Source organism: Poromitra crassiceps, assembly GCF_964638095.1.
Source record: "Poromitra crassiceps genome assembly, chromosome: 25".
NCBI classification, from domain to species: Eukaryota; Metazoa; Chordata; class Actinopteri; order Beryciformes; family Melamphaidae; genus Poromitra; species Poromitra crassiceps.
This window is the reverse complement of record NC_139649.1, coordinates 11,665,340-11,691,829: the sequence shown is the minus strand read 5'-3', so window position 1 is coordinate 11,691,829 and position 26,490 is coordinate 11,665,340. Positions and strand designations below refer to the sequence as shown.

The 26,490-nt window shown below is 43.4% G+C and overlaps 1 protein-coding gene across 1 annotated transcript in view; it reads right to left on the bottom strand.

Annotated features, from left to right (window-relative positions):
- The window catches only part of snta1 (syntrophin, alpha 1), a 62,991-nt gene that overhangs the window by 19,172 nt on the left and 17,329 nt on the right, over window positions 1-26,490 (bottom strand). The window contains exon 2 of the mRNA XM_083660842.1: window positions 26,116-26,301. Within this exon, the coding sequence (XP_083516968.1) occupies window positions 26,116-26,301 (186 nt within the window). The remainder of the gene's footprint in view (window positions 1-26,115; window positions 26,302-26,490) is intronic.

Sequence of the window (26,490 nt, the reverse complement as noted above, 5' to 3'; positions counted from 1 at the left end):
AGAAAGACATAGGAACTGTATAGCTAATATGCATACTTTAATATTTGTTTATTTATCGCAAGTCGTATCGTCTTCGCTACATTGAACAATGTTATCGCACATCGCAGATTTTCCTCATATCGTGCAGGCCTAACACACACACACACACACACACACACACACACACACACACACACACACAATGCTTTCCATTTTCAGTGGTCTTGAGGTTTACATCAGGCAGAGTAAATATAGCATTGTGTGTATATATAATATAGCAACGCTGTATCAATTGATTGTAGAACAGAATAGGTTGGGGACAGCAACATGTAGGGGATGTTTATTTTTGTGACAACGTTTTACTATTTTCCAAAAAGCAATGTGGGAAATGATGGCATTGGTGTTTTCCACATTAGAAATATGTGTGTGTGTGTGTGTGTGTGTGTGTGTGTGTGTGTGTGTGTGTGTGCGTGTGTGTGTGTGTGTGTGTGTGTGTGTGTGGGGTTAGCTATGGCCCCACATAACAAATCGGACGAGATAGCTTTCAAACGGAGTGGTGAATGGAAACGAAGGGAGAGCGGGATGGAGAGATGGCTGGGAGGAGGATAAGAATGAGCAGCCTGGGTCCTATAGGGGAAAAAGAGAAAGCCACGGATAAGAGAGAGAGAGAGAGAGAGAAGGAGAGGAGCGAAAGAAGAAGAATATAAGAAAGAGTGAGACAGGTACAGAGAGAGAGAGAGAGAGAGAGAGAGAGAGAGAGAGAGAGAGGGGACATACAGCTAAGCTCAATTTAGCCAGAAATGTTGCCATGAATACCAGTGGCGGCACATTCAATACAGAGCTAAAATTAGCTGAGACGGCACTGTTATTACTTTAGCTTATCTGGCAGCCAGTGAAACTATTTCTTCCATACTCTGTGTGTGTGTGTGTGTGTGTGTGTGTGTGTGTGTGTTTGTGTGTGTGTCTGTGTGTCTGTGTGTGACTGTGCGTGTGTGTCTGTCTGTGTGCGTGTGTGTCTGAGCTGTGAGGAGTCTGCTTCTGCAGCAGAATTCAGTGCTAAGCTGTTCTTGCTAAAGCCTTTACATTGAACCTCACACGTCCTGACCAGACATTTGCAGTCTGTTCAGTTCTGACACCATTCACTTGGCGTTTCTTCTCCACTTCCCAGTAATATGGTCCAAATGGCCAGAGCACAGTCAGTGTTTCAACTGTAAGACAACTTGAAAATACGCTCATGAATATTAATCTGTGTTCAACCAATTGTGTTAGTGCTAAATAACCTGATGTGCTTAGTCAATTATACCATGCTTTTCAGTGTGTATGCGCATGTGAGCATGTGCATATGGTGATAAGGGCTGGGCAATATATCAATATTATGTCCCTATCATCTTAGATTTTGCATATCGTAATATCGTGATATTGCATAAGTGTTGTATTTCCTTAGTTTTAAAGGCTGCATTACAATAAGTGTAATTTTCTGAACTTACCACACAGTTCTAGCTGTTCTATTATTTGCCTTTTCCCCCACTTAGTCATTATATCCACATTACTGATGATCTATCTCTATCATCATCATCATCATCATCATCATCAGTAAATGGGAGCTGGGGCTCTGTCTGTTTATTTCTCTGTTTCTCTGTCCCACTGTGATTGTCCCACTGTGATGTCATAAATCCCACTGTGACATCATCTGTGACATAAATCCCACTGTAAAATCATCATCATCAGTATATAAATGGGAGCTCGGGCTCTGTCTGTTTCTCTGTCCCACTGTGATGTCATAAATTCCACTGTGACATCATCCGTGATGTCATAAATCCCACTGTGACATCATCAGTGATGTCATAAATCCCAGTGATGTGTGACATAATCAGTGATGTCATAAATCCCACTGTGACATCATCAGTGATCAGTGATGTCACAAAAAAGAAGTGGGAGTCTGCCTTCAGACCCCCCGTCTTCAGCCATGGACAGCTGAATGTTGCCAGCTCCAGGACACGTGATCCAGCATCCCTGAAGTATGCGATCAAGGAGCAGCTAGGGGGAGGCCGTTTATTTACATTTTTGTCCCACTGATGATGTCATCAGTGATGTCATAAAGTCCCGGAAGTGATGTCATCAGTGATGTCACTTGAGCAATTGTGCATTGTGACATCACTGATGATGTCATAGGCATTGTGACGTCATCAGTGATGTCATTTTTGTACTCTTTCCACCCCTGCATCTCACATGTGGCTTTGACTGACACAACTGAACATTTAGCCCACTTTGTAGAAAATACAGAGATATATACAGTATATATTATATAGTGTGCTGCTATTCAGCCTAAAAATACAGAGATATGGTTTTTGGTCCATATCATCGCCCAACCCTAATGGTGATTAGTAATGTGTCACACATACATACAAACACAGACTTAGGCCTTGGCCACACTGATCCGTCAGAAAATGGATTTATGTCTGTTGCATGTACAAGTAACCTACTTGTACAGCAGGTGGCGGTAAGCACCTTGAAGGTGTCAGCGACCCGCCTATAAACCGAGAGAAGAAGAAAGCTGGCGTCAGCTAGCTGTTAGCTCTGTGCGCTACGTTACTTATGTGGCCATAAAATGCCACCGAATGACCAGATTAGATGGTGAAATCAGACGGTGACACTGACTATCACGTTGTACAACAGCGGGATGGTGTACACAGCATTAATTATAGCCTCCTTCACCGCCTCGGCAGCCATCTTCTTTGAAAAGTTGAAACAAATCTCGGAACGCCTCCTCTCGAGACCTCGACTCTGATTGGCTAAACGGACAGTGACTATCCGACCATCCGACCATCCGATACGTCCATCCAGAAAAAGTTCATCCCTCTTCAACTTTCTGTCCATCAAAACGTATGCAAATTTTCTGGATACGTACCCTTCTGAGTGCTCCACGGACAGTCGGACAGCTGTCATTGAAAATGAATGGAAGTGAACAGAGAAATGAACGCACACGGACGGACACCACGGATCAGTGTGGCCAAGGCCTTAGACCACCACCACCATTTAAACACACATTCCCAACACACCCTGTCAAAGTTTTTCCCCTGTGCCTTTCTCCACAGGCGATCAGGGGTCCTTCTTGACTTGGCGCACAAAAAGTGCGGTTGCCTAGTTAAAGGCAACAATGCTCTAAAGCCTAGAACACACACACACACACACACACACACACACACACACACACACACACACACACACACACACACACACACACACATTCCCTTGGTTACCGTGGGAGCAGCTGGAATTTCATTGGCCAGTCTGCGACCTCAGCAGCACGCTGTTGGCTCTGTAAACCCTATTAGGCCAAGAATGTCCTGATGTTGCACCACCAACGTGGAAAAATCCAGCAAACCACATAAATATTCAACGACTGCTCTTTTCTGCTCTGACATTTTGAATGAAGTCAAACCTATATGCGGTGTGTGTGTGTGTGTGTGTGTGTGTGTGTGTGTGTGCGTGCGTGTGCGTGCGTGCGCATGCGTGCGAACAGTTACAGTAATACATTTTGGGTCTCCCTCTCCCCAGTGTTCCACTGATTAGTGTGTGTGTCTCCTGCTCAGTCAGTGTGTGAGAGAAGGATACTTCTCCTGTTCTGAATGATTTAGATAAGTTCATCATTCCTCTGGTCCATCTCATTAAAATCATGGACAAATGCCAACCTCAGGGGGTGTACGGATGGATGGATGAGTGGAGAGAGAGAGAGAGAGAGAGAGAGAGAGAGAGAGAGAGGGGGAAAGTGACAAAGGGAGAGAGAGAGAGAGGGGGAGAGAGAGAGAAGCAAAGTGACAAAGGGAGATGGAGAGAGGGAGAGAGAGAGAGATGGGGGCACACTGAATCAGACTTTCAAAGTAATTCACATACTGCTGAAGCAGAGATTAGATTAGTTTGCATAGTGTGTCAGGAGAGTTCATTATCCTAATTCAACAAAGTTGGGGAAAGTTGAACGGGATCGGCCAGAGGACAAGAACAGAATAGAGCGAAAGCCTGGGAAGTTATGATTCGAGAGATTTCCACATTTTCCTATCGTCTGTGGAGATCTTTGACTCCCTGAACTGCTTGAACCTGGACCTCCATTTTCTATTGAAATGTTGTTGTTTTTTTACAAATACACTCAGACAAATCATTATGTTTCCTGTGTGGGATTGGATGTGGTCACTCGCTGTTCTCGGGGTCACCATACCCACGAATCATGGGGCTGTGCAACGTATGGATTTAATTTACACTCATTCACATTTGAAATTAGACTGCTCGATGCAACTGGAAGTGATGTAAATGTTTGCTTCTCAATCTGAAATAATAACAAGGGTCAATAATGTGTCAGTTACAAAACATACCTGGCTTAGAATGACACATAAAAGACAGGCAGTTATCAAGTTTACACTTTATATTGTGCACGGGTGTCATGTATATTAGGGATGGGCATTTCTAGCAAAAACACTATTCGAAATTCGCTGGCCAAATTCGAATTTAATTCGAAATTCGAAAATAAAAATAAAAATGTAAAAAAAATTAAAAATTTAATTTTTTTTTTTTTTTTTTTTTTTTTTTGAGTGAAATGTTGCATTGTCTTCCCTGATTCTAAGTCTACGGCTTTATTAATTAATATAAAAAGCTTCTGCTGTGGATTTCTAGCTCAAACAAGCATTGCACCACTGAAGTAAAGAACATGTTACATGACATTGACATTTTCGAAAATAAAAAACAGTTTTGACAATCATGAGTGGTTCATTAAATATTTAGTAGGCTCAGGTCTGAGTGCCAAAGGGGTGCCAAAGTCACCCCCTCTCCCTCTTCATGGGATTTCATCCGCCATTCATTTTTCCATAAACCTTGCTTAAAATGCTTATAAAAATTGTTTTACTTGCTCAAACCAAGCGATTTGACTATACTTAGAATCAGGGGAGACAATGCAACATTTCACTCAATTTTTTTTTTTTTTTTTTTTTCGAATTTCGAATTTCAATAATAAAAGTCGACCTTGATAATAACAACGATTATTCGAAAATTCGAAATTCGATGCCCATCCCTAGTGTATATAGTATATAAACAAGTTCAAATTCAAAACCCCATATATCATGCTCAACTGAAATGCAACAGTAAATATTCCTTAAATAAGCATCCTACTGTTGTAATCATTAATTAATCAGTAATCATTTTCAGAGAAGCTGTACTTTTGTTTGAAAGAAAGAAACCAGTGTGCCCCTCCCTCACTTGCAGTCCTAGTCAACCTTGCTGAGTTTAATTGGTTTGGAGAAACATGCATTCTGCCCGATACAGCGAGATGGTTCAGTGACCCTACAGTCTAACTAAGCCACGTAATGAAGTGAGAGAGTGGCACAAAGAGCGGCCCACTCATTTATCAGGGGGCCCCTGATCAGGCCAGTGGGGGGCAGAGGGGGGGGCCCCGCCTGATCAGACCAGTGGGGGGGGGCAGAGGGGCGGCCCCGCCTGATCTGACCAGTGGGGGGCAGCGTGGGGCCCCCGGTTAAGCAAACTTGACGCCACAGAGGAAGAAGAAAGGCTCTGGTGGGGAGAGTTGTGATTTAATAGAGCCATGTTGTTTTGTGGGTTAATCCGTTCTCTCGCTGAGTCCGGGCATCAATGTGGTCACGGGCCAGCAGCTCTGAAGGAAGAGGAGCCACGCAGTGAGTCTGTAGGGTTAGAGGTTTCACAACAGGGACGCACAGGAAGACAAACTCTATAGCCAACAGCTATACCCCACACACACTACAGCAGAATGAATGGTGTGGGAAATACACGGCATATTTTAATCTCTCGTTGTAGCCATCATAATGCTAATCTACAGATAAGTTATAAGACATGTACTGTAAACGGACGCAATATGGAACACTAAAGATGGAGACCCCTACTGTATGTTGTCGGCATCTTACTATGGTACTATCGCACTTTTCTGCATATGTCCAACGTTTCTTACAGAGAACTGTACAGTGGCTGCATGTGTTTACTGTCTCTAAAATAATACAATTACACTGTAATCATTAATCACCATAAAATTACTCACTATGTACTTTTTTTTTTACATACTTTACTATGTAAACAAGGCCAGTAGAGGGGCAACAGCATTTAAACAAGGGCACAGGGCATTGCTATATGAGGGACATTAATGTATAGGCTGACAATATGGTACACAACATACTACTCAGTCCCTTTTAACACACATTAAATACACATCATTACAAAAACACTGAAGACTGAGGCCAGAGGAGAGCAAATCTACCCTGGTCGGTACTACAGTATTTCGACTCAGTACAGTAGTACTATCTACTATCTGGCATCTTGTAGGATTTTACAGACAAGTCTTTGGGGTAGAAGCAGTGCAACAAGAGTGCAGAAAGCATGTATAAAAATGTGAGATTTCTGTGTGCTACAGTATATCTCTGTGTTTATTACAGTAAGACAACGAGACACTGCCAGGTAAAGTTTGCCAAGCTGACTTTGAAATACTTTCATGTGATTGTCTTAACCTTCTTGAGCTCCCTTGTGTTGTCTTGTGTGGCGAGCCCCACACAAGTGACACCTACAGTAAACACACTAAAACAAACACAGTTAAGTATTTGCCAATACTACTTGAGTTGACCCAGCTCTGACTCTGGTGGATGTGGTGGCATTCTAAACCCTGCTATGAAGGTTTTGCAGCAGGGAAAGAAGACCAAGGCAAGTGGAAGGTAGTTCTACATTATTTTAACTAGCTCAGCAGAAAGAAGACCAAGGCAAGTGAAAGATAGTTCTACATTATCTTAACTAGGTCAGCAGAAAGAAGACCAAGGCAAGTGGAAGGTAGTTCTACATTATTTTAACTAGCTCAGCAGAAAGAAGACCAAGGCAAGTGAACAATAGTTCTACATTATCTTAACTAGGTCAGCAGAAAGAAGACCAAGGCAAGTGAACAATAGTTCTACATTATCTTAACTAGGTCCACAGAAAGAAGACCAAGGCAAGTGAAAGGTAGTTCTACATTATCTTAACTAGGTCAGCAGAAAGAAGACCAAGGCAAGTGAAAGGTAGTTCTACATTATCTTAACTAGGTCCACAGAAAGAAGACCAAGGCAAGTGGAAGATAGTTCTACATTATCTTAACTAGGTCCACAGAAAGAAGACCAAGGCAAGTGGAAGATAGTTCTACATTATCTTAACTAGGTCAGCAGAAAGAAGACCAAGGCAAGTGAAAGGTAGTTCTACATTATCTTAACTAGGTCCACAGAAAGAAGACCAAGGCAAGTGGAAGATAGTTCTACATTATCTTAACTAGGTCCACAGAAAGAAGACCAAGGCAAGTGAAAGGTAGTTCTACATTATCTTAACTAGCTCAGCAGAAAGAAGACCAAGGCAAGTGAAAGATAGTTCTACATTATCTTAACTAGGTCGAGAGAAAGAAGACCAAGGCAAGTGAAAGATAGTTCTACATTATCTTAACTAGGTCACCAGAAAGAAGACCAAGGCAAGTGGAAGGTAGTTCTACATTATCTTAACTAGGTCCACAGAAAGAAGACCAAGGCAAGTGGAAGATAGTTCTACATTATCTTAACTAGGTCCACAGAAAGAAGACCAAGGCAAGTGGAAGATAGTTCTACATTATCTTAACTAGCTCAGCAGAAAGAAGACCAAGGCAAGTGAACAATAGTCCTACATTATCTTAACTAGGTCAGCAGAAAGAAGACCAAGGCAAGTGAAAGGTAGTTCTACATTATCTTAACTAGGTCCACAGAAAGAAGACCAAGGCAAGTGGAAGATAGTTCTACATTATCTTAACTAGGTCCACAGAAAGAAGACCAAGGCAAGTGAAAGGTAGTTCTACATTATCTTAACTAGCTCAGCAGAAAGAAGACCAAGGCAAGTGAAAGATAGTTCTACATTATCTTAACTAGGTCGAGAGAAAGAAGACCAAGGCAAGTGAAAGATAGTTCTACATTATCTTAACTAGGTCACCAGAAAGAAGACCAAGGCAAGTGGAAGGTAGTTCTACATTATCTTAACTAGGTCCACAGAAAGAAGACCAAGGCAAGTGGAAGGTAGTTCTACATTATCTTAACTAGCTCAGCAGAAAGAAGACCAAGGCAAGTGAAAGATAGTTCTTCATTATTTTAACTAGGTCAGCAGAAAGAAGACCAAGGCAAGTGGAAGATAGTTCTACATTATCTTAACTAGGTCAACAGAAAGAAGACCAAGGCAAGTGAAAGATAGTTCTACATTATCTTAACTAGGTCGAGAGAAAGAAGACCAAGGCAAGTGAAAGATAGTTCTACATTATCTTAACTAGGTCGAGAGAAAGAAGACCAAGGCAAGTGAAAGATAGTTCTACATTATCTTAACTAGGTCAGCAGAAAGAAGACCAAGGCAAGTGAACGATAGTTCTACATTATCTTAACTAGGTCACCAGAAAGAAGACCAAGGCAAGTGAAAGATAGTTCTACATTATCTTAACTAGGTCAGCAGAAAGAAGACCAAGGCAAGTGAAAGATAGTTCTACATTATCTTAACTAGGTCAAGAGAAAGAAGACCAAGGCAAGTGAAAGATAGTTCTACATTATCTTAACTAGGTCAGCAGAAAGAAGACCAAGGCAAGTGAACGATAGTTCTACATTATCTTAACTAGGTCACCAGAAAGAAGACCAAGGCAAGTGAAAGATAGTTCTTCATTATTTTAACTAGGTCAGCAGAAAGAAGACCAAGGCAAGTGAAAGGTAGTTCTACATTATCTTAACTAGGTCACCAGAAAGAAGACCAAGGCAAGTGAAAGGTAGTTCTACATTATCTTAACTAGGTCACCAGAAAGAAGACCAAGGCAAGTGAAAGGTAGTTCTACATTATCTTAACTAGCTCAGCAGAAAGAAGACCAAGGCAAGTGAAAGATAGTTCTTCATTATTTTAACTAGGTCAGCAGAAAGAAGACCAAGGCAAGTGAAAGATAGTTCTACATTATCTTAACTAGCTCAGCAGAAAGAAGACCAAGGCAAGTGAAAGATAGTTCTTCATTATTTTAACTAGCTCAGCAGAAAGAAGACCAAGGCAAGTGAAAGATAGTTCTTCATTATTTTAACTAGGTCAGCAGAAAGAAGACCAAGGCAAGTGAAACATAGTTCTACATTATCTTAACTAGCTCAGCAGAAAGAAGACCAAGGCAAGTGAAAGATAGTTCTTCATTATTTTAACTAGGTCAGCAGAAAGAAGACCAAGGCAAGTGAAAGATAGTTCTACATTATTTTAACTAGGTCGGCAGAAAGAAGACCAAGGCAAGTGAAACATAGTTCTACATTATCTTAACTAGCTCAGCAGAAAGAAGACCAAGGCAAGTGAACGATAGTTCTACATTATCTTAACTAGGTCACCAGAAAGAAGACCAAGGCAAGTGAAAGATAGTTCTACATTATCTTAACTAGGTCACCAGAAAGAAGACCAAGGCAAGTGAAAGATAGTTCTACATTATCTTAACTAGGTCGAGAGAAAGAAGACCAAGGCAAGTGAAAGATAGTTCTACATTATCTTAACTAGCTCAGCAGAAAGAAGACCAAGGCAAGTGAAAGATAGTTCTTCATTATTTTAACTAGGTCACCAGAAAGAAGACCAAGGCAAGTGGAAGGTAGTTCTACATTATCTTAACTAGCTCAGCAGAAAGAAGACCAAGGCAAGTGAAAGATAGTTCTTCATTATTTTAACTAGGTCAGCAGAAAGAAGACCAAGGCAAGTGAAACATAGTTCTACATTATCTTAACTAGGTCCGCAGAAAGAAGACCAAGGCAAGTGGAAGATAGTTCTACATTATCTTAACTAGCTCAGCAGAAAGAAGACGAAGGCAAGTGAACGATAGTTCTACATTATCTTAACTAGGTCCGCAGAAAGAAGACCAAGGCAAGTGAACGATAGTTCTACATTATCTTAACTAGGTCAACAGAAAGAAGACCAAGGCAAGTGAAAGATAGTTCTACATTATCTTAACTAGGTCCGCAGAAAGAAGACCAAGGCAAGTGAACGATAGTTCTACATTATCTTAACTAGGTCAACAGAAAGAAGACCAAGGCAAGTGAACGATAGTTCTACATTATCTTAACTAGGTCAACAGAAAGAAGACCAAGGCAAGTGAAAGGTAGTTCTACATTATCTTAACTAGGTCAACAGAAAGAAGACCAAGGCAAGTGAAAGATAGTTCTACATTATCTTAACTAGGTCAGCAGAAAGAAGACCAAGGCAAGTGAAAGATAGTTCTACATTATCTTAACTAGGTCAACAGAAAGAAGACCAAGGCAAGTGAAAGGTAGTTCTACATTATCTTAACTAGGTCAGCAGAAAGAAGACCAAGGCAAGTGAAAGATAGTTCTACATTATCTTAACTAGGTCAACAGAAAGAAGAGCTGTAGGGGCCACATACTTCCACCGCTATTAATGCATTCTTTCCAAAAGTTCAGTATTGTACAGTGCGACACTCCAAGTGAAACCTATAGTGGATAGGGTTAGAAGAGCTTGAGCTCCTGAGTTAGGCATCTTACAACATAAACTACAGTAAATGATTACAGTAAAGTTGAATTTGTGTGTGTGTGTGTGTGTGTGTGTGTGTGTGTGTGTGTGTGTGTGTGTGTGTGTGTGCTACTAACGATGGTGAATGGTTAAATGTAAAGGACAGGCAGACCACTCTGTCACCTTCTGCACACAGGAAAATATATGGAAAACTATTTTTGCGTTTCTTTCACAGACTCACACATTCTCATTCCTCACACAGTTCCACACAGACAACTATCCCCCAGCTCACCGGGGAGACGTAATATTATCTCCAAACGAGACTATCCTGAATAAGCGAAGGTTAATTGAAATAAACAATCGTCGAAAATGAATCGCCAAATTGCGCTGAAATTCAATTTGTTCCCCATTAAGTCAGAATAAATGGACTTGGACCTGCAGCATGTTTCCGCATTGAACCAAGTCATTCTACAAAACCATCTTGTGTCCAAAATATATAAATATATATAAATATATATCTGAAATTAGGAGCCATCTATAAGCATGCGGTTGAGGGATAGAGGCAGGCTACAAGGGAACGGTTTATTTTCAAAGTGATAATTATACTGTCACAAGTGCGAGAGCCAGAACATTTTAATTAGCTGATACAGTACATGCAAGTCTTTAGCATAAAAGTGTAGGCAGTACTAGGCAGACATAAGCACGCTTGCCAAAAGCAGGGCCACACTGTACTGTACCACACCACATAAATGAACGGTACGTCAAGTCAACCTACTTCAGCACCAGACTGAACACCAATGCAGCCTGTGCATGTATAATATATTCACAGCCTTCTTTACATATCCCTAAAGTATGTATTTTATTAATTATTAGCTGATGAACCTTGAACAGACAGTGGTGAGGAAGAAGAAAGTCTAGTCGATAAATTGGTCAAATAGTTATGGTTTTACTATCCATCCGTCCGCAAAATGTGCCACATGCACACACGCACTTTCAACTGGCAATTACATTTGACAGGCAGATCAAGTAAAGACATCAGTCAAGAACAGAAATATAAAAAAATAGTCCATCAATTTGTCTGCCTGCCAGTTGTGAGGAGTAGTTCGGTCTGACACAGATCACGTTGATTTGACAGTGTGCTTTCCTTGCACATTTTATTTTTTCGTGGCGATAGTCTGCAAGGTGAGAGATGTGGAGAAAAACTATAAGCCAGGATTTGAATGCAGTCACAAGTGCACGGGGAGTACGCACTACGCATAGCAGACTGAGCCACGCTGAGCCAGACACAGGGACACACCCAATGGTCTTAGCAGCAGTAACTGTACCAATCCAGCATGACAAGCTAAGCTAGCCAGGCAACGTCAGGGCGGCTAGCCGTACGAGACATTCATCAGAAGAGGAAGGAAGGGCGGTCTCCTCCTACTACAGATGGAACGTCTTGACACAAAAGGGAAAGTTGAGTTGCAGATCGAGTAGAAAACGGATGAACTGAAAATTTGAGGATGTTTAGTTGGAGTTGAGTTGCCTGGCTCCAGGCCTTAGAATCCGCCCACTCCAGCGAGTTGACTGCTTGATTGAGTTTCTTGGCATGGTCCTCGAAGACAAATACATTTCTCACAAGAACGCTGGATCAGGCAAGATCAGGTCCCTGGAGCAGACAGTGAAGCTCTTGACAGGGGCGGACATATTGGCTTCTGCAGACAGGCGCAACTACTTCATCTTCTGATGACGACACTCAAACCCATGGACCAACCTGCTGCTGCCAGTAGGTGAAGCAGTTTAACTAGTACACAGATACACCCAGCTCAGTTTAACTAGTACACAGATACACCCAGCTCAGTTTAACTAGTACACAGATACACCCAGCTCAGTTTAATTAGTACACAGATACACAGCTCAGTTTAACTAGTACACAGATACACCCGGCTCAGTTTACTGTATGTAGTTCACAGATACACCCAGCTCAGTTTAACTAGTACAAAGATACCCCCAGCTCAGTTTAACTAGTACACAGATACACCCAGCTCAGTTTAACTAGTATACAGATACACCCAGCTCAGTTTAACTAGTACACAGATACACCCAGCTCAGTTTAACTAGTATACAGATACACCCAGCTCAGTTTAACTAGTACACAGATACACAGCTCAGTTTAACTAGTACACAGATACACCCGGCTCAGTTTAAGTAGTTCACAGATACACCCAGCTCAGTTTAACTAGTACAAAGATACCCCCAGCTCAGTTTAACTAGTACACAGATACACAGCTCAGTTTAACTAGTACACAGATACACCCGGCTCAGTTTAAGTAGTTCACAGATACACCCAGCTCAGTTTAACTAGTACATTAGATACCCCCAGCTCAGTTTAACTAGTACACAGATACACCCAGCTCAGTTTAACTAGTATAGATACACCCAGCTCAGTTTAACTAGTATACAGATACACCCAGCTCAGTTTAACTAGTACACAGATACACAGCTCAGTTTAACTAGTACACAGATACACCCAGCTCAGTTTAACTAGTACAAAGATACCCCCAGCTCAGTTTAACTAGTACACAGATACACAGCTCATTTTAACTAGTACGCAGATACACCCAGCTCAGTTTAACTAGTACGCAGATACACCCAGCTCAGTTTAACTAGTACACAGATACACAAAGTTTAACTAGTACACAGATACACACAGTTTAACTAGTACAGATACACACAGCTCCCTGCCTCACAAACTGGGCAGAGACAGCCTGGACGCAAGACACTCGACTGCAAATGAGCCTGCAGACCAGTGTAAATGAAGAAAATCTCACCTGCCTCCCTGGCTTGCTGTCTGGCACCCTACAAGAGCGAGAGAGGCCATCTTCTGGATCAGCAGGAGTGGGAATAGAAGTGTGTATGTGTGTGTGTGTGTGTGTGTGTGTGTGTGTGTGTGTGTGTGTGTGTGTGTGTGTGTGTGTGTGTGTGTGTGCGTGTGCGTGCGTGCGTGTGTGCGTGCGTGCGTACGTGCGCGTGCGTGTGTGTGCCTCAGTGACAGATCCTGGGCTGGAGTATGCAGGGTGAACTTTAGAAGTAGGAGAGGAAAGAATGGTGGAGGAAGGCCTGGCCAGTAGCTACGCTGTGCTGTGTGTCCCAAGGAGAACCCTTAAAACGTACTCCCCAAAGTCATTATATTCCATAAATCACTCACGTCAGCAGACTTGAAGAGGGAGTGTATACCTCTGGCTAAGCCTTATAAGAGGCCATATAGAATTTATCTGTCAAAATTTTGGGGGGTCCTATTGTCCTTGGAGTGTTTGATTTGTATAGGAGATATTTGTATACTGTTTCGAATTGTTTACATTTTGCTTTTCAAATTAAATGTATCATATATTTATCCTTATATAACCTTATATCACCCAAGCATTACATTCCCACCTGGAGGCAGGACAGTAAAGTAAATAGAAACGAAGGAAAGGAGCTGATAGGAGGAGGAGGAGTTAGAGTTTGTCGCTACTTAGTGAGCGACAAAGTATCTCTCCACAAAGGAGACATCACCATCTTGGAGGTGGACGCCATCGTCCACCAAAGGTTTAGATTTCTTTCAAAAGCTGTTATATGATTCATGAATTCTTTTCAGTGGTGCCATACTAAAGATCAAAATGAATTGCAGTTCTATGAAATGATGCCTTCACAATTAAATGTTTGCTTTGCTAAAGTATAATTGAGCTGACTAATAAAGTTGAAGGTGGGGAAAAAAAAGATTTTTGTGATGTCACAAGCAAAGAAAAGTTGGAGAACTAGAAAATAATATGCGCCCTACTGGAAGAAGCATGCAGATTCCATAACTAAACCTATTTTAATCGGTGTGTCTGTGCGTTGGGCCTGGACCTAACTACATCTTAGTTTCAAATTGGCTGTGGGTGAGTCGGCGTCTGTGGGCGGTGGAAGTGTCGTGACGATTGCGCACAATGGACCATTTGTGATGTACTTTGAAAGGGTAAAGACGTTTAAAGAATCCAAATGATATTACCAGCTTTATTTTATGCATTCACACATACTTCCTGGAACTTCTCCCCCACACACACACTATAGCTACGTAAGTCACACGACTATCAAGCATCTTGGACTTCCGTTGGCGCCACTCTCTCTATAAATCACTCTGGATTTGACCACATAGGACAATACAATTGGTTGGGAGAAGGTTTAGACAATCACAGGAATATATTTAATATATATATTTATAATATATATTTAATATATTTTAAGGTCAGTTTGGCGTGATCACAGATCCTCATGATTCTATGGCTCCAAAGTGATCCAAATGATTTGAACAACATGCTAAACACGAAGGGCCCTGCGGTGCGTGGCAATCAGCAGGTCCATCATCAGGAGGAGAAGGTATGAGAACTAGTTGCTCTGGGGTGATGGGATGGCGCCCTCTTCTCTGTCCATCACCGTGACCTACAGAGCCTACTTGGGACATTCCTACCCTGCACTACGGCACATGGTGTACCAGCACGCTTAATCCTTGGACACACACAATGAAAAGAGCGTGCGCGCACGCACACGCACGCGCAAACACACGTATATACGCGCGCGCACACACACACACACACACATTGATGCGCACCTGGCCCTATGAATGCACACACACACACACACACACACACACACACACACTTTTTCTCTCTGTCCCCCCACAGTTCATACATACCCAAGGGTCCTGTCCTGTCCATTTCCTCTTGCTGCCTGCTTTCCACACTGTGAGTGTCTAAGTTCTTATGTGTGGACATGGGAGTGTATAGCCTACATATGTGTGTGCCTGCATGGGTGTGTGTGTGTGTGTGTGTGTGTGTGTGTGTGCGTGTGTGTGTGTGTGCGTGCGTACAATCCGCACATGTCCCTGTCAGGCCTTGGTTGCCCGGGGAACGGTGCTACCATTCAGCATACCCCCATTTCCCGGTGCCATGGTTTCTTCATACAGTAGTGGAACGCGTTCTCTCTGGCTGACTGGCTGCCTATAGCTGGTGGCAATGATGGATGCAGTTTCAGTCTGGGTAGAATCTAAACTAGGGATGGCTCCATACTAGGGATGTTCATTTTGAAAAATTTCAATAATCGAAAATCGGGAAAATTAACGATCAATTATCGATTATCGATCATATTAATAATAATAATATATATATATATATATATATATATATATATATATATATATATATATATATATTTTTTTTTTACAAAATGAATGCCTATGGCAGAAAATACGAAAGACAACGTGTTCTCCTCAATGAACTCTTTATTTCAATGTGTCTCCTCTCCAACACTCTGCTGTCCCCGGCGCATGCCGGTGTGAATTCCCCATGTTTCAAACAGTTTTGTTGGCACAAAGGCCCGTGCCCAGCCAGAAAACTAGAGACTATGTGAAGCTCCACCTCACGTTAGTCGGCTGTGCAATGGAGTGGGGCGAGGAGGAACGAATTCCACCCAAACCTAGTCCGGAATTTTTTTTTTTTTTAATAATAACAATAATCGATAAAAATTCCACATGATCGATTCCATTCCTTAACAATCAATTGTCGATTTTCGATAATTGATGAACATCCCTACTTCATACCACTTTTTCGATACGACACCGCAACCTTGAGTATCTGCCGATATCGATGCAAATCCGATACCGTCTTTTTTCCCTCTCTTACTGTAAACAACAGTAAGCTGTTAAATACAGTACATGTGTCTGGATGCACTGCTGCTGCGTGCTGCCACCCCCCAAAAAACACATCACTGCTGCTGGGTGCTGCCACCCCCCAAAAAACACATCACTGCTGCTGGGTGCTGCCACCCCCCAAAAAACTCACATTGCATCCATTGCACTTGGCTGTTTTGTTTTTTAGCTGCGACCAGCAGCTAATAAGAGAGCAGTCTAGTCCAGCTCCTGACTGGCACCAAATGCAACTAGAACGACCGCACCGCGGCTATATGCCTCCGCCAACAAGTGAGCAGTTGACATCCATGTCTGTCCAGACTTTCCATCAAGGCGTTCCTGAGAACGATAATGAGCTAGAAAATGGCATTCGTGAGGTCACAGTGACCTTGAACTTTTTTTCCCAGATTTCTTTTAATCCCATTTTTATTCCCCATTAGTGCTCATTTTAATTTGTTTATCCTGGTTGCTGCTCCACCCTCTGTCCATCTGGGGAGAGCCGAAACTGGGTCCATGCTTCCTCTGCGACATGGGCAGTTAGCCAGCCGCTTCTTTTCACTTGAGAGGGAAGCTTCACCGGTAGGACATAGCACGTGGGAGGACCACGCTATTCCAACCAGTTCCCCTCCTCCCTCCGAACAGGCGCCCCGACGACCAGAGGAGGCACCACTTCAGCGACCAGGATATTGCATGTTTTTGGTGAAGGGGGTTCCTATATGAAGGAAACCCCCGGGAGGCACGGGGAGAATGTGCAAACTCCACACAGAAAGGCCCTTTTTGACGACCCCACCCGGGCGGTGTGCACTCGAGGACATGTGGACGGGCACGCCCTCCTTCAGCGCTCACAGCGTCCCAGGTGGGAATCGAACCCAGGACCTTCTACTGTAGCTGTGAGGCGACAGCGCTTCCACTGTGCCACCGTGCCCCCCAGTGACCTTGAACTTTGACCTTTGACCACCAAAATGTTATCAGTTCATCCTTGAGTCCACGTGGATGTTTCAGCCAAATTTTACAAAATTCCGTCATATCGCGTTTAACAAGCTAGAAAATGGTGAATATATAGCGAATTCGCGTTTGTTACTTCTTTGAGCTTAAAATAACTCCACACAGCTGACATGATGACACTCAGCACTGCAAACAGGTCTTACTCAAGTTCTAGTTACTCTAGCGCTGTTCACCAGTCGCTATTGTCATTCAAAGTTTAGTTCAGCATTACGTGATAGTTTAGGGCCTAAACTATCACGCGCTGAACTAAACTTTAAGCGGCATGCCTGAAAAAAGAAAGTATAATCCGACATGATCCAGTAGCCTATGGTTTTAGGCTATTAAAACTGTCATTTAACACATTTATAGTAGGTTAGAGTACTATTGTAATAGCCTTTTTTCTGGTCTCTCCAAAAAAGAACTTAGGCAACTTCAACTCATTCAGAATGCTGCTGCTAGAGTTCTAACGAAGACTAAGAAGCTCAGTGGTCGCTGCACTATAGCGCCTCCTCTGGTCGGTCGGGGGCGCCTGTTCGGGGCGGAAGGGAGCTGGTGGGAATAGCGTGATCCTCCCACGTGCTACGTCCTTCCGGTGAAGCTCCCCGCTGTCAGGTGAAAAGAAGCAGCAAAGGTCATGTAATTGCAAAAAAGACATACAGTAGTTGTCTGTCTATATATTTGGTTCTGTAGCCTATATCTGGAAAGGTTGAATTTTGGTGGTCATAGGTTACAATGCTTTGATTATGCTATTTATATTGTTACAAAAAGAATAATCATGCCATATTATAAAATTGCTTCTTATGGCCGCATTTTCAAATACAGTACTGTGATAAAAAGCTGCTTATTTACTGTGCTGCCAAGCCCAGATATGAGTCCATGACTATTATATCTATACACACACACACACACACACACACACACACACACACACACACACACACACACACACACACACACACACACGCGCGCGCGTGATAATAAGGTGGGGGTACTGGTAGTGACAATGTCGAGCTGACCCATACACCTCTCTCCGCCATCCTCCTCCCTCCACTCATTACACACGCACACGCACACGCACACACACACACACACAGGTACACAAACACACACACACACACACACACACACACACACACACACACACACACAGGTACACACACACACACACACACACACACAGGTACACAAACACACACAAACAGGTTGTAAATGTCAGTGAGAGGAAATGAAGGCAGCTGTGGCTTTATGGGCTGGTCTGCTGTGTTATATGTATCTGACCCTCTCAGGTGCTCTCTCAGACACAGTGATTATTATTCCATCTCCATTCTGATGGAAGGTGTGACAGAAATGCAGAGGAGGAGACAGGTTCTACTGAGAACGCACAGCTAGCAGCATAGACTGTGTTTTTCTAAGCCGGGCAGACTGACAAAGAGCCAACTCCTATATTTACACCAACAGCTTCAGGGCGAAGTTTGCAGGCGGAGGAGGGAGGTTCATAGAGGTTAAAGACCCCAGACACACCAAGCCGACGGTCAGCCATCGGCGATGTCTGGACCGTCTGTCGTCCTAGTCTTTGCGGTGTGCCCCCCCGCTCTGGTCGGCCTGGTGGTCAGATGCTTATCCGGATGATTCAACATGCTGAATAGAGAAAAATCACTCTGATTGGCTGGTGGTCAGCTTAAAGGAACACTCCGCCCATTTTCAACCAGCTTTGTATCATTAGAACATCAGTAGAATATCAGAAAACTGTAAACGGTTTTGAAGTCTGTCATTTAATTTGACAGTTATTGAGTGTTAAAGTGTGGACCAGTGACGTCACTGGTCCACACTAACTCAAATTAATAACTCATTAACTCAAATCAACTCTCAAACTGTAAACGGTTTTGAAGTCATTCATCTAGTTTGACAGTTATTGAGAGTTGATTTGAGTTAATGAGTTATTAATTTGAGTTAGTGTGGACCAGTGATGTCACTGGTCCACACTTTAACACTCAATAACTGTCAAATTAAATGACAGACTTCAAAACAGTTTACAGTTTTCTGATATACTACTGATGTTCTAATGATACAAAGCTGGTTGAAAATGGGCAGAGTGTTCCTTTAAGCGAATCAGTGCATGAGAAGAGAGGGCTCATGCACACAAAACACATTTTCCAACGTCATCTCTTGCGATCATTCCAATAGATTGTCACTATGACATCACATGACATCACTATGACATCACACGGCAGGATCAGGAAAGCTAAGGTGACCAGATTTCTCAAATGAAAATCGGGGACATTTCCAGTCCAGCAATCAGTATATCATTCCAATGTTATTACCCGTGAAATAGAAAAGGGGGATGATTCCGGTTTCATTTATTAATAAATTAATACGAAGAGGCCCCTGGTGCCCCCCCCCCATCCTCCCACACACACACACACACACACACACACACACACACACACACACACACACACACACACACACACACACACACACACACACACACACACACACACACACACTTCATTCACTGTGCCCCTTTACAAAATGTCAAAGTGTTCTCCAGCAGCATGAGGCCTGGCTGTCCGAACCTAGAGTGCCGAATGTTTTATGAAAAGCCTCAGATCTCAAAAAGTATTTTACAGTCATAAGTGTTTTTTCATTGTTCAAGATTTCCTGGACCAGCAGGAAGCAGCATGTGCACTTGTTGGATGTCTGGATCAACGGACTACATGTGATGCTGTGATATGCTTTTAACCCGCCCGTAAGCCTCCTGCAACCTTCCTTCCTGCTTGAGTGGTTGGCCAGTGACGTCTGTAAAGGGGAGACTCATGGGTACTCATAGAATCCATTCTCATTCAGATATCCTGAGGTGAGAGCGGTCAGGGGTCCCCTTTGAAATTGACCATGCTTTTTAGTCCCCTTCCCGACAAGGTAGCATGGCATTGTTGGTCCCAATGGGTGCTGTAGGTCTTACAGTTTCATAGCGTATCTTCACTCTAGACTTAAGAATGAGCCCGCTAGAGCTAGAGTCATATTGACCGCAGACGCCAGTAGAAAATCGGGGACATTTTCGGGGACAGCTCCAGCCGGGGACAGGTAACCAAAAACGGGGACTGTCCCTGAAAATCGGGGACGTCTGGTCACCTTAAGGAAAGCCCCTTGAGCCTGTCGCTCTATGAGATCACACATTGTATTCCGCCTGCTGCCCCACCCCCTCTGCCGATCTGCGGAGAGCCGTAGACACACACATGCTCCCTCCGATACATGTGCAGTTGCCAGCCGCTTCTTTTCACCCGACAGCGGGGAGCTTCACCGGCAGGACGTAGCACGTGGGAGGATCACGCTATTCCCACCAGTTCCCTTCCACCCCGAACAGGCGCCCCGACTGACCAGAGGAGGTGCTAGTGCAGCGACCATAGCCTTATTCCGGCTTCCCACCCGCAGACACAGCCTGTATGGACGCCTGACCAAGCCGGAGGTAACACGGGGGGCACGAACCTGCGAAACCTCGTGTTGGTAGACAGGGAATCTACCGCTACACTACCCCGCACAGCCAGCGGCTTTGTCGTCTTTCAACATATTTATATATATTGTTTCTTGCTTGTTCTCATTATTCTCATTAAAATACTGGGTGTGCAACATGAAGGCTATCAATTTCCACATACAGTAGGCAGTGTCACCGGTCATTTTTGCACTATGTTCCTTTAACTCTGCACTTTATATCTATACCTCCTGCACTGTGCTATGTTTTGTGTTGCTGTCTTGTTGTTATATGTGAAAAAGATTAAGGAATGCGCACACTGTCAATGTCAAAACAAATTCCTATGTGTTCTGCACAATGGCAAATAAAGATATCTGAATCTGAATCTGAAGTAGCTCAGTTATTCAACTTAACTGATACATTCTACTTGCATTTGGACATCTACGCACACAACAGGCATGCTGGGAAAAAGATGGTGGTGGTCAGTGCTGATATTGTGGTGGGCCAGCAGAAATGTTTCTACTGTATGTGTGTGTGTGGGGAACACGGTCAACAGAACCCCTGCTGTAATGTTGTGGAAGTACGTGTCTGACACATTCAAGGTGCTGGTCACACGCAGCAGATAGTGTGATGTGATGGAGGCGGTGTCTCCTTGATCTCAGTCAAGACAGTCTGTGTTGTAAACTTCATAGAGACAGTCTGTGTTGTAAACTTCATAGAGACAGTCTGTGTTGTAAACTTCATAGAGACAGTCTGTGTTGTAAACTTCATAGAGACAGTCTGTGTTGTAAACTTCATAGAGACAGTCTGTGTTGTAAACTTCATAGAGACAGTCTGTGTTGTAAACTTCATAGAGACAGCCTGTGTTGTAAACTTCATAGAGACAGTCTGTGTTGTAAACTTCATAGAGACAGTCTGTGTTGTAAACTTCATAGAGACAGTCTGTGTTGTAAACTTCATAGAGACAGTCTGTGTTGTAAACTTCATAGAGACAGTCTGTGTTGTAAACTTCATAGAGACAGTCTGTGTTGTAAACTTCATAGAGCAACAAAACGGCCTCCAGCTCGGTGCGACAACCTTCCCACTCTCCTGTCTTGCAGGAGAGCCCTGGTGTTCGGGTTCATTTAAGCTGATTGGGTGCACCTGGGCCCGGTGTACTCCTTGGGCTTTAAAAGCTTTCAGATCATTTTTAGTGTCTCCCCTCCCTCTTCTCCTATGTGTACATTTTTGTTGTAGTCTACTTCAGTGATACTCATACCCCTGTGTGGCCCGCGATGGAATTGCGATTTTTTTTTTTTTTTTTTTTTTTACAGTGCACCTGAACGCAACATGCAAGATACCCGCTGAATAAGTGTCCAAATGTTCATGTCATTCTGGCCAATACTCACACTTCTGTTATAGCATTTCAGTCTGGAATATGGAATATCTTTCAATAATCTATGATTTAGCTGCTAAATTGTCAAATACCGCCATCTGCTCGCTACCCAGGCACTTACATGTATGTATGTATATAACCTAACTAACTATCCGGTGTGCACAACATTGTCAGACTAAACTCCGGCTGACACCCCAAAAACCTACAATCCGCTACAGAAAAATGTATATTGATTGTTTATTAACTGGCCCCTGGCCTATCATTTCACGAAAGTGGCCCCCGGGCAAAGCAAGTTGAGTATCCCTGGTCTACTTCTTCCCTCACTTCTTGCCTTCACCTGGCTACAGTGAAGATTTCAGCTAAAAACAGGGTGTAAATGACAGACATCCTTTCAGGTTAACTTGGCATCTCAGGGCTTGTGGAGACTTGGATTACGCCAGGTGAGCAGTATGGAAGCATTTTATGTATTTTTTCTGTTGTCGTTTTTAACGTTTTTGCTGATGGCCCCTTCACACTCAGCAGACAGCTCTACTTGCCTGACGCGGCCGGTCTCCATTTCTCCAAACTGGAACTGGACTGTATGCAAGTACCTCATACAGCCATCCTGTTTTTATAAAACCAGGGATTATGTTGTAAATAAGTGTTTGCACATGAATATCCCTTTGATGTTGTTGTTGTTCCTTGTCCACAATCAAATCAATCAATCAATCAAACCCCACATAAAAAAAAATCCAAACTATCCCTTTAATAACCATGTGCAAAGTGGGGCTGTATCGTCACCGTTTTCACAGGAACTGAGTATTGTCAGTTGACACAGCGATGCTGAGGAAGGGTGTTGTTTTTAAAAAGATTCCACTGTGGAACTCTGTTTCAAAAGGTTGCATTTGTAGTCCCCCCAAAACGCTGTTGTCATGTGAATGGATTATAACAAAACATAACAAAAGTATAAAGCATAACTGTTTTATGCAGAAAGCGTTCCCGTCTAAACGGCCCCTAAATAGTCCTGCAAGACGGGGCCAGCAGAATGGGAGGGTCGTCACATCGGCAACAGTCACCGTCTGTTATGTTCACCAATTGTGTTTTTGAGTATGGAATCTTGATCAAATATTATAATCTTGATCAGTTTCTTACAAACAATTTTTAATTAGAATTTGAATCTTATAAACTACAGCTGAACAGCTCATCGCCTTTTGAGTCTTGACCGGAAGGATGCCATCCATTCGATTCCTCTGAAATTCTCCTCACACGGATATACAAACAATCACAAGCAAAGCATACATAAGATATCAAAACAGGAGACGCACACACGCACACACGCACGCACGCACGCACGCACGCACGCACGCACGCACGCACGCACGCACGCACGCACGCACACACACACACACACACACACACACACACACACACACACACACACACACACACACACACACACACACACACACTCTCTCTCTTTCTCTCTCAGCCTCTCCCATCAGTGAGCCTCCAAGCCTCTGTCCTCTCTCACTCCTCTGTGTCAGGTCCTCAGGGGAAGGGAGAGCCATGAAATCCTTCCTGACCTGACAGCTCACAGAGCAGCACTGGTTCAACTGTCTGATATTAAAGTCGAACTGAACCCGTTCGTCACGTGCATAATGAGTCAGTTTCAGACTGAAAACATAGTTTGTCTAAGATGACAGGCGGGTCATAGTATCATGTCGATGATTTGATTTGACAATTATGGGGACTGGATTGGGCTTTGGCCAATCCTGGCATGTTCCGCCTCCAAATCGAGTGGGATTCAGTGTGTTGTGGCGCTCCCCTCGGGAAGAGCCTTTTGACGGGAGGTTAGTGTGGCTGAGTGGAGCTCAGCGACCCGCAGGCAGCCTGCTGCCTTCGTGTTGCCGAGCGGAGAGTGCAGCACGTCGGCCTGGAATCTCCGAAGTGCGACCCCTGACAACCAAGCTCTCGGAGGCGCGCGCCATTATCGCTGCTGTAACGATACGATATCCCTGGAATGCGCGTTTTAACGAGCCAGTTACATTTCTTTGCATTCTTAGAGATTATAGTTTTTGTTTGTTGTTCATGTTTCTAACAATTGGCCAAGTTAGTAGTTAGTTTATGGGATAGGAATCCTGCCAGATGACAGGCACTTAATTGGCACATTCAGTCCTCAACTCTCCACCGTGATAGGCTGATGTGTGGTGAGCGTTCTGGCACAAACTGGCTGGGTGATGCTGTGCATCACCCAGGTGGGTGCTACACATCGGTGGTGGATGAGCTCATCATTCATTCATTCATTCCCCCCCCCTCCCTTGATATGTGAAGCGCTTTGAGTGTCTAGAAAGGCGCTATATAAATCCAATCAATTATAATTATAATTTCCTCAGCTACAAAACACTTCATTTTCACTTCAACACTTCAATAGAAGAAGAACAAAGAAGGAAAGCAAGCGTCAGGTTTGGAGCTTCCTGATGAAAACACTCTGAGGAGGAGTCACACCCAGAGTGAAACAAAACAAGATTTGTTCTTAAACACTCAACTTTGTAGAGACAAGATTTACAATTCAACCACAATGACTTAAGTCAATATGTTGGGAGGAGATGCAGGACACATGTGATGCAATCAGCTGCTAAGAAGAGAGATGGTTTCTAATCCCGTCACCATCCCTGCAGCTACAGATCTCATCTCACATTCACCCAGGCAAATGCACGTGTGCGCGCACCACGCACGCACACACACACACACGCACGCACACACACACACACACACACACACGCACGCACGCACGCACGCACGCACGCACGCACGCACACACACGCACACACACACACATACAAACACACAAGCACATTGCAGGTTACTAAAATGTGGGAATGAGACAGAGAGCAAATTGGGTTGTTGGGATAGAGAGAGAGATACATTATCTATGGCAGCTCATGTAAGGTGTGTGTGTGTGTGTGTGTGTGTGTGTGTGTGTGTGTGTGTGTGTGTGTGTGTGTGTGTGTGTGTGAGTGAGTGAGAGAGGAGAGAGAGAAACTGGCTCCAGTGCAAACCTCCCCACGCACAGCTGATCATACCTCATGAGTTCTCCACGCTTCAGTTCTGACACAAACTTACTTTCCATCAGTGTCAACGTGTTTGATGGTTGAGGTTGTTCATTAACATGCTGAGGTGCTCCGAGGTGTGCGTGTGCCTGTGCTGTGCTGTGCCACAACAATATTCTTCTGGAATTTTTAGCCTTTGGCTACCTTTCGCTGTGTTGAGTTCAACTCATTATTTGGATGTTTCCAAGGAAGTTTGGATCAAAGTTCTGAGTCAACTGATCTTCCTCAGCTCATCATATTTGGCCCTAAAGGAGGAATCAACCTCAATACGGGAGAAGATCCCGAGGGAGCAAAAGGGCTCCCAGAGAGAGAACTCTGCACATGAGTTAGCTTTTGTGCAGTCTACAATATTATCTACTGAACAACACTTTGGTTTTTGCTCCCATTTTTCACAAGTTGAAATAAAAGATCCAAGACTTTTTCTAATGCACGCAAAATTATTATTTCTCTCAAATGATGTTGACAAATCTGTTTAAATCCCTTTTAGTAAGCACCCCTGAAAGGTGTGGCATATGAAGCTTGTGATGAACAGCATGATGATGACCAGACAGGTGAGAACTTTGGCTGGACACAGTGGAGACGGCTTATGAGAGTGACATGAACATTCAATTCACAGGCAACAGCTCTGGTGGACGTTCCTGCAGTCGGCATCATGCCAACTGCACTCTGCCCCAAATACTTCCAACATCTGTGTCATTGTGCTGTGTGATGAAACTGACCAGCCCAAAGCACATCTGTGCAATAATCATGCTGTTGAATCAGCAGCTTGATATGCCAGATGAAAGACAGACAGACAGACAGACAGACTGACTGACTGACTGACTGACTGACTGACTGACTGACTGACTGACTGACAGACAGACAGATAGATAGATATATAGATAGATACTGCAGTGTAGATAGATAGATACTGTAGATAGATAGATAGATAGATAGATAGATAGATAGATAGATAGATAGATAGATAGATAGATAGATAGATAGATAGATGATAGGTGATTTTGGGTTGATTTATTAAATGAAAATGTCTTACCTTCAAGGATGACCTCCTTGCCTGTCTTCTTCAGGGCCTGCACGGCCTCGTCGTGTGTTGCCTCCCGTAGGTCGTAACCATTGACAGACAAGATGGCGTCGCCAACATAAAGCGCCTCCGTCTGGTCGGCAGCCAGACCCTTGAAGATCTTCGAGATGAGGATGGGCATTTTGTTCTCCTTGCCACCTGCACAACAAAAAGGGAAGACAATCATTTAGACCCCATTGACACCTGGTATTAAAATGTGATCTGTATCCGGATAAGTTATCCGGATAAGGGAAAAACGCATGCTAATGCAAGGTGTAAACGCGTCGTAATCAGAATGTGATCAGATCTGCCTGACCACATCTCTGGAGGTAATCTGGCTCACATTGT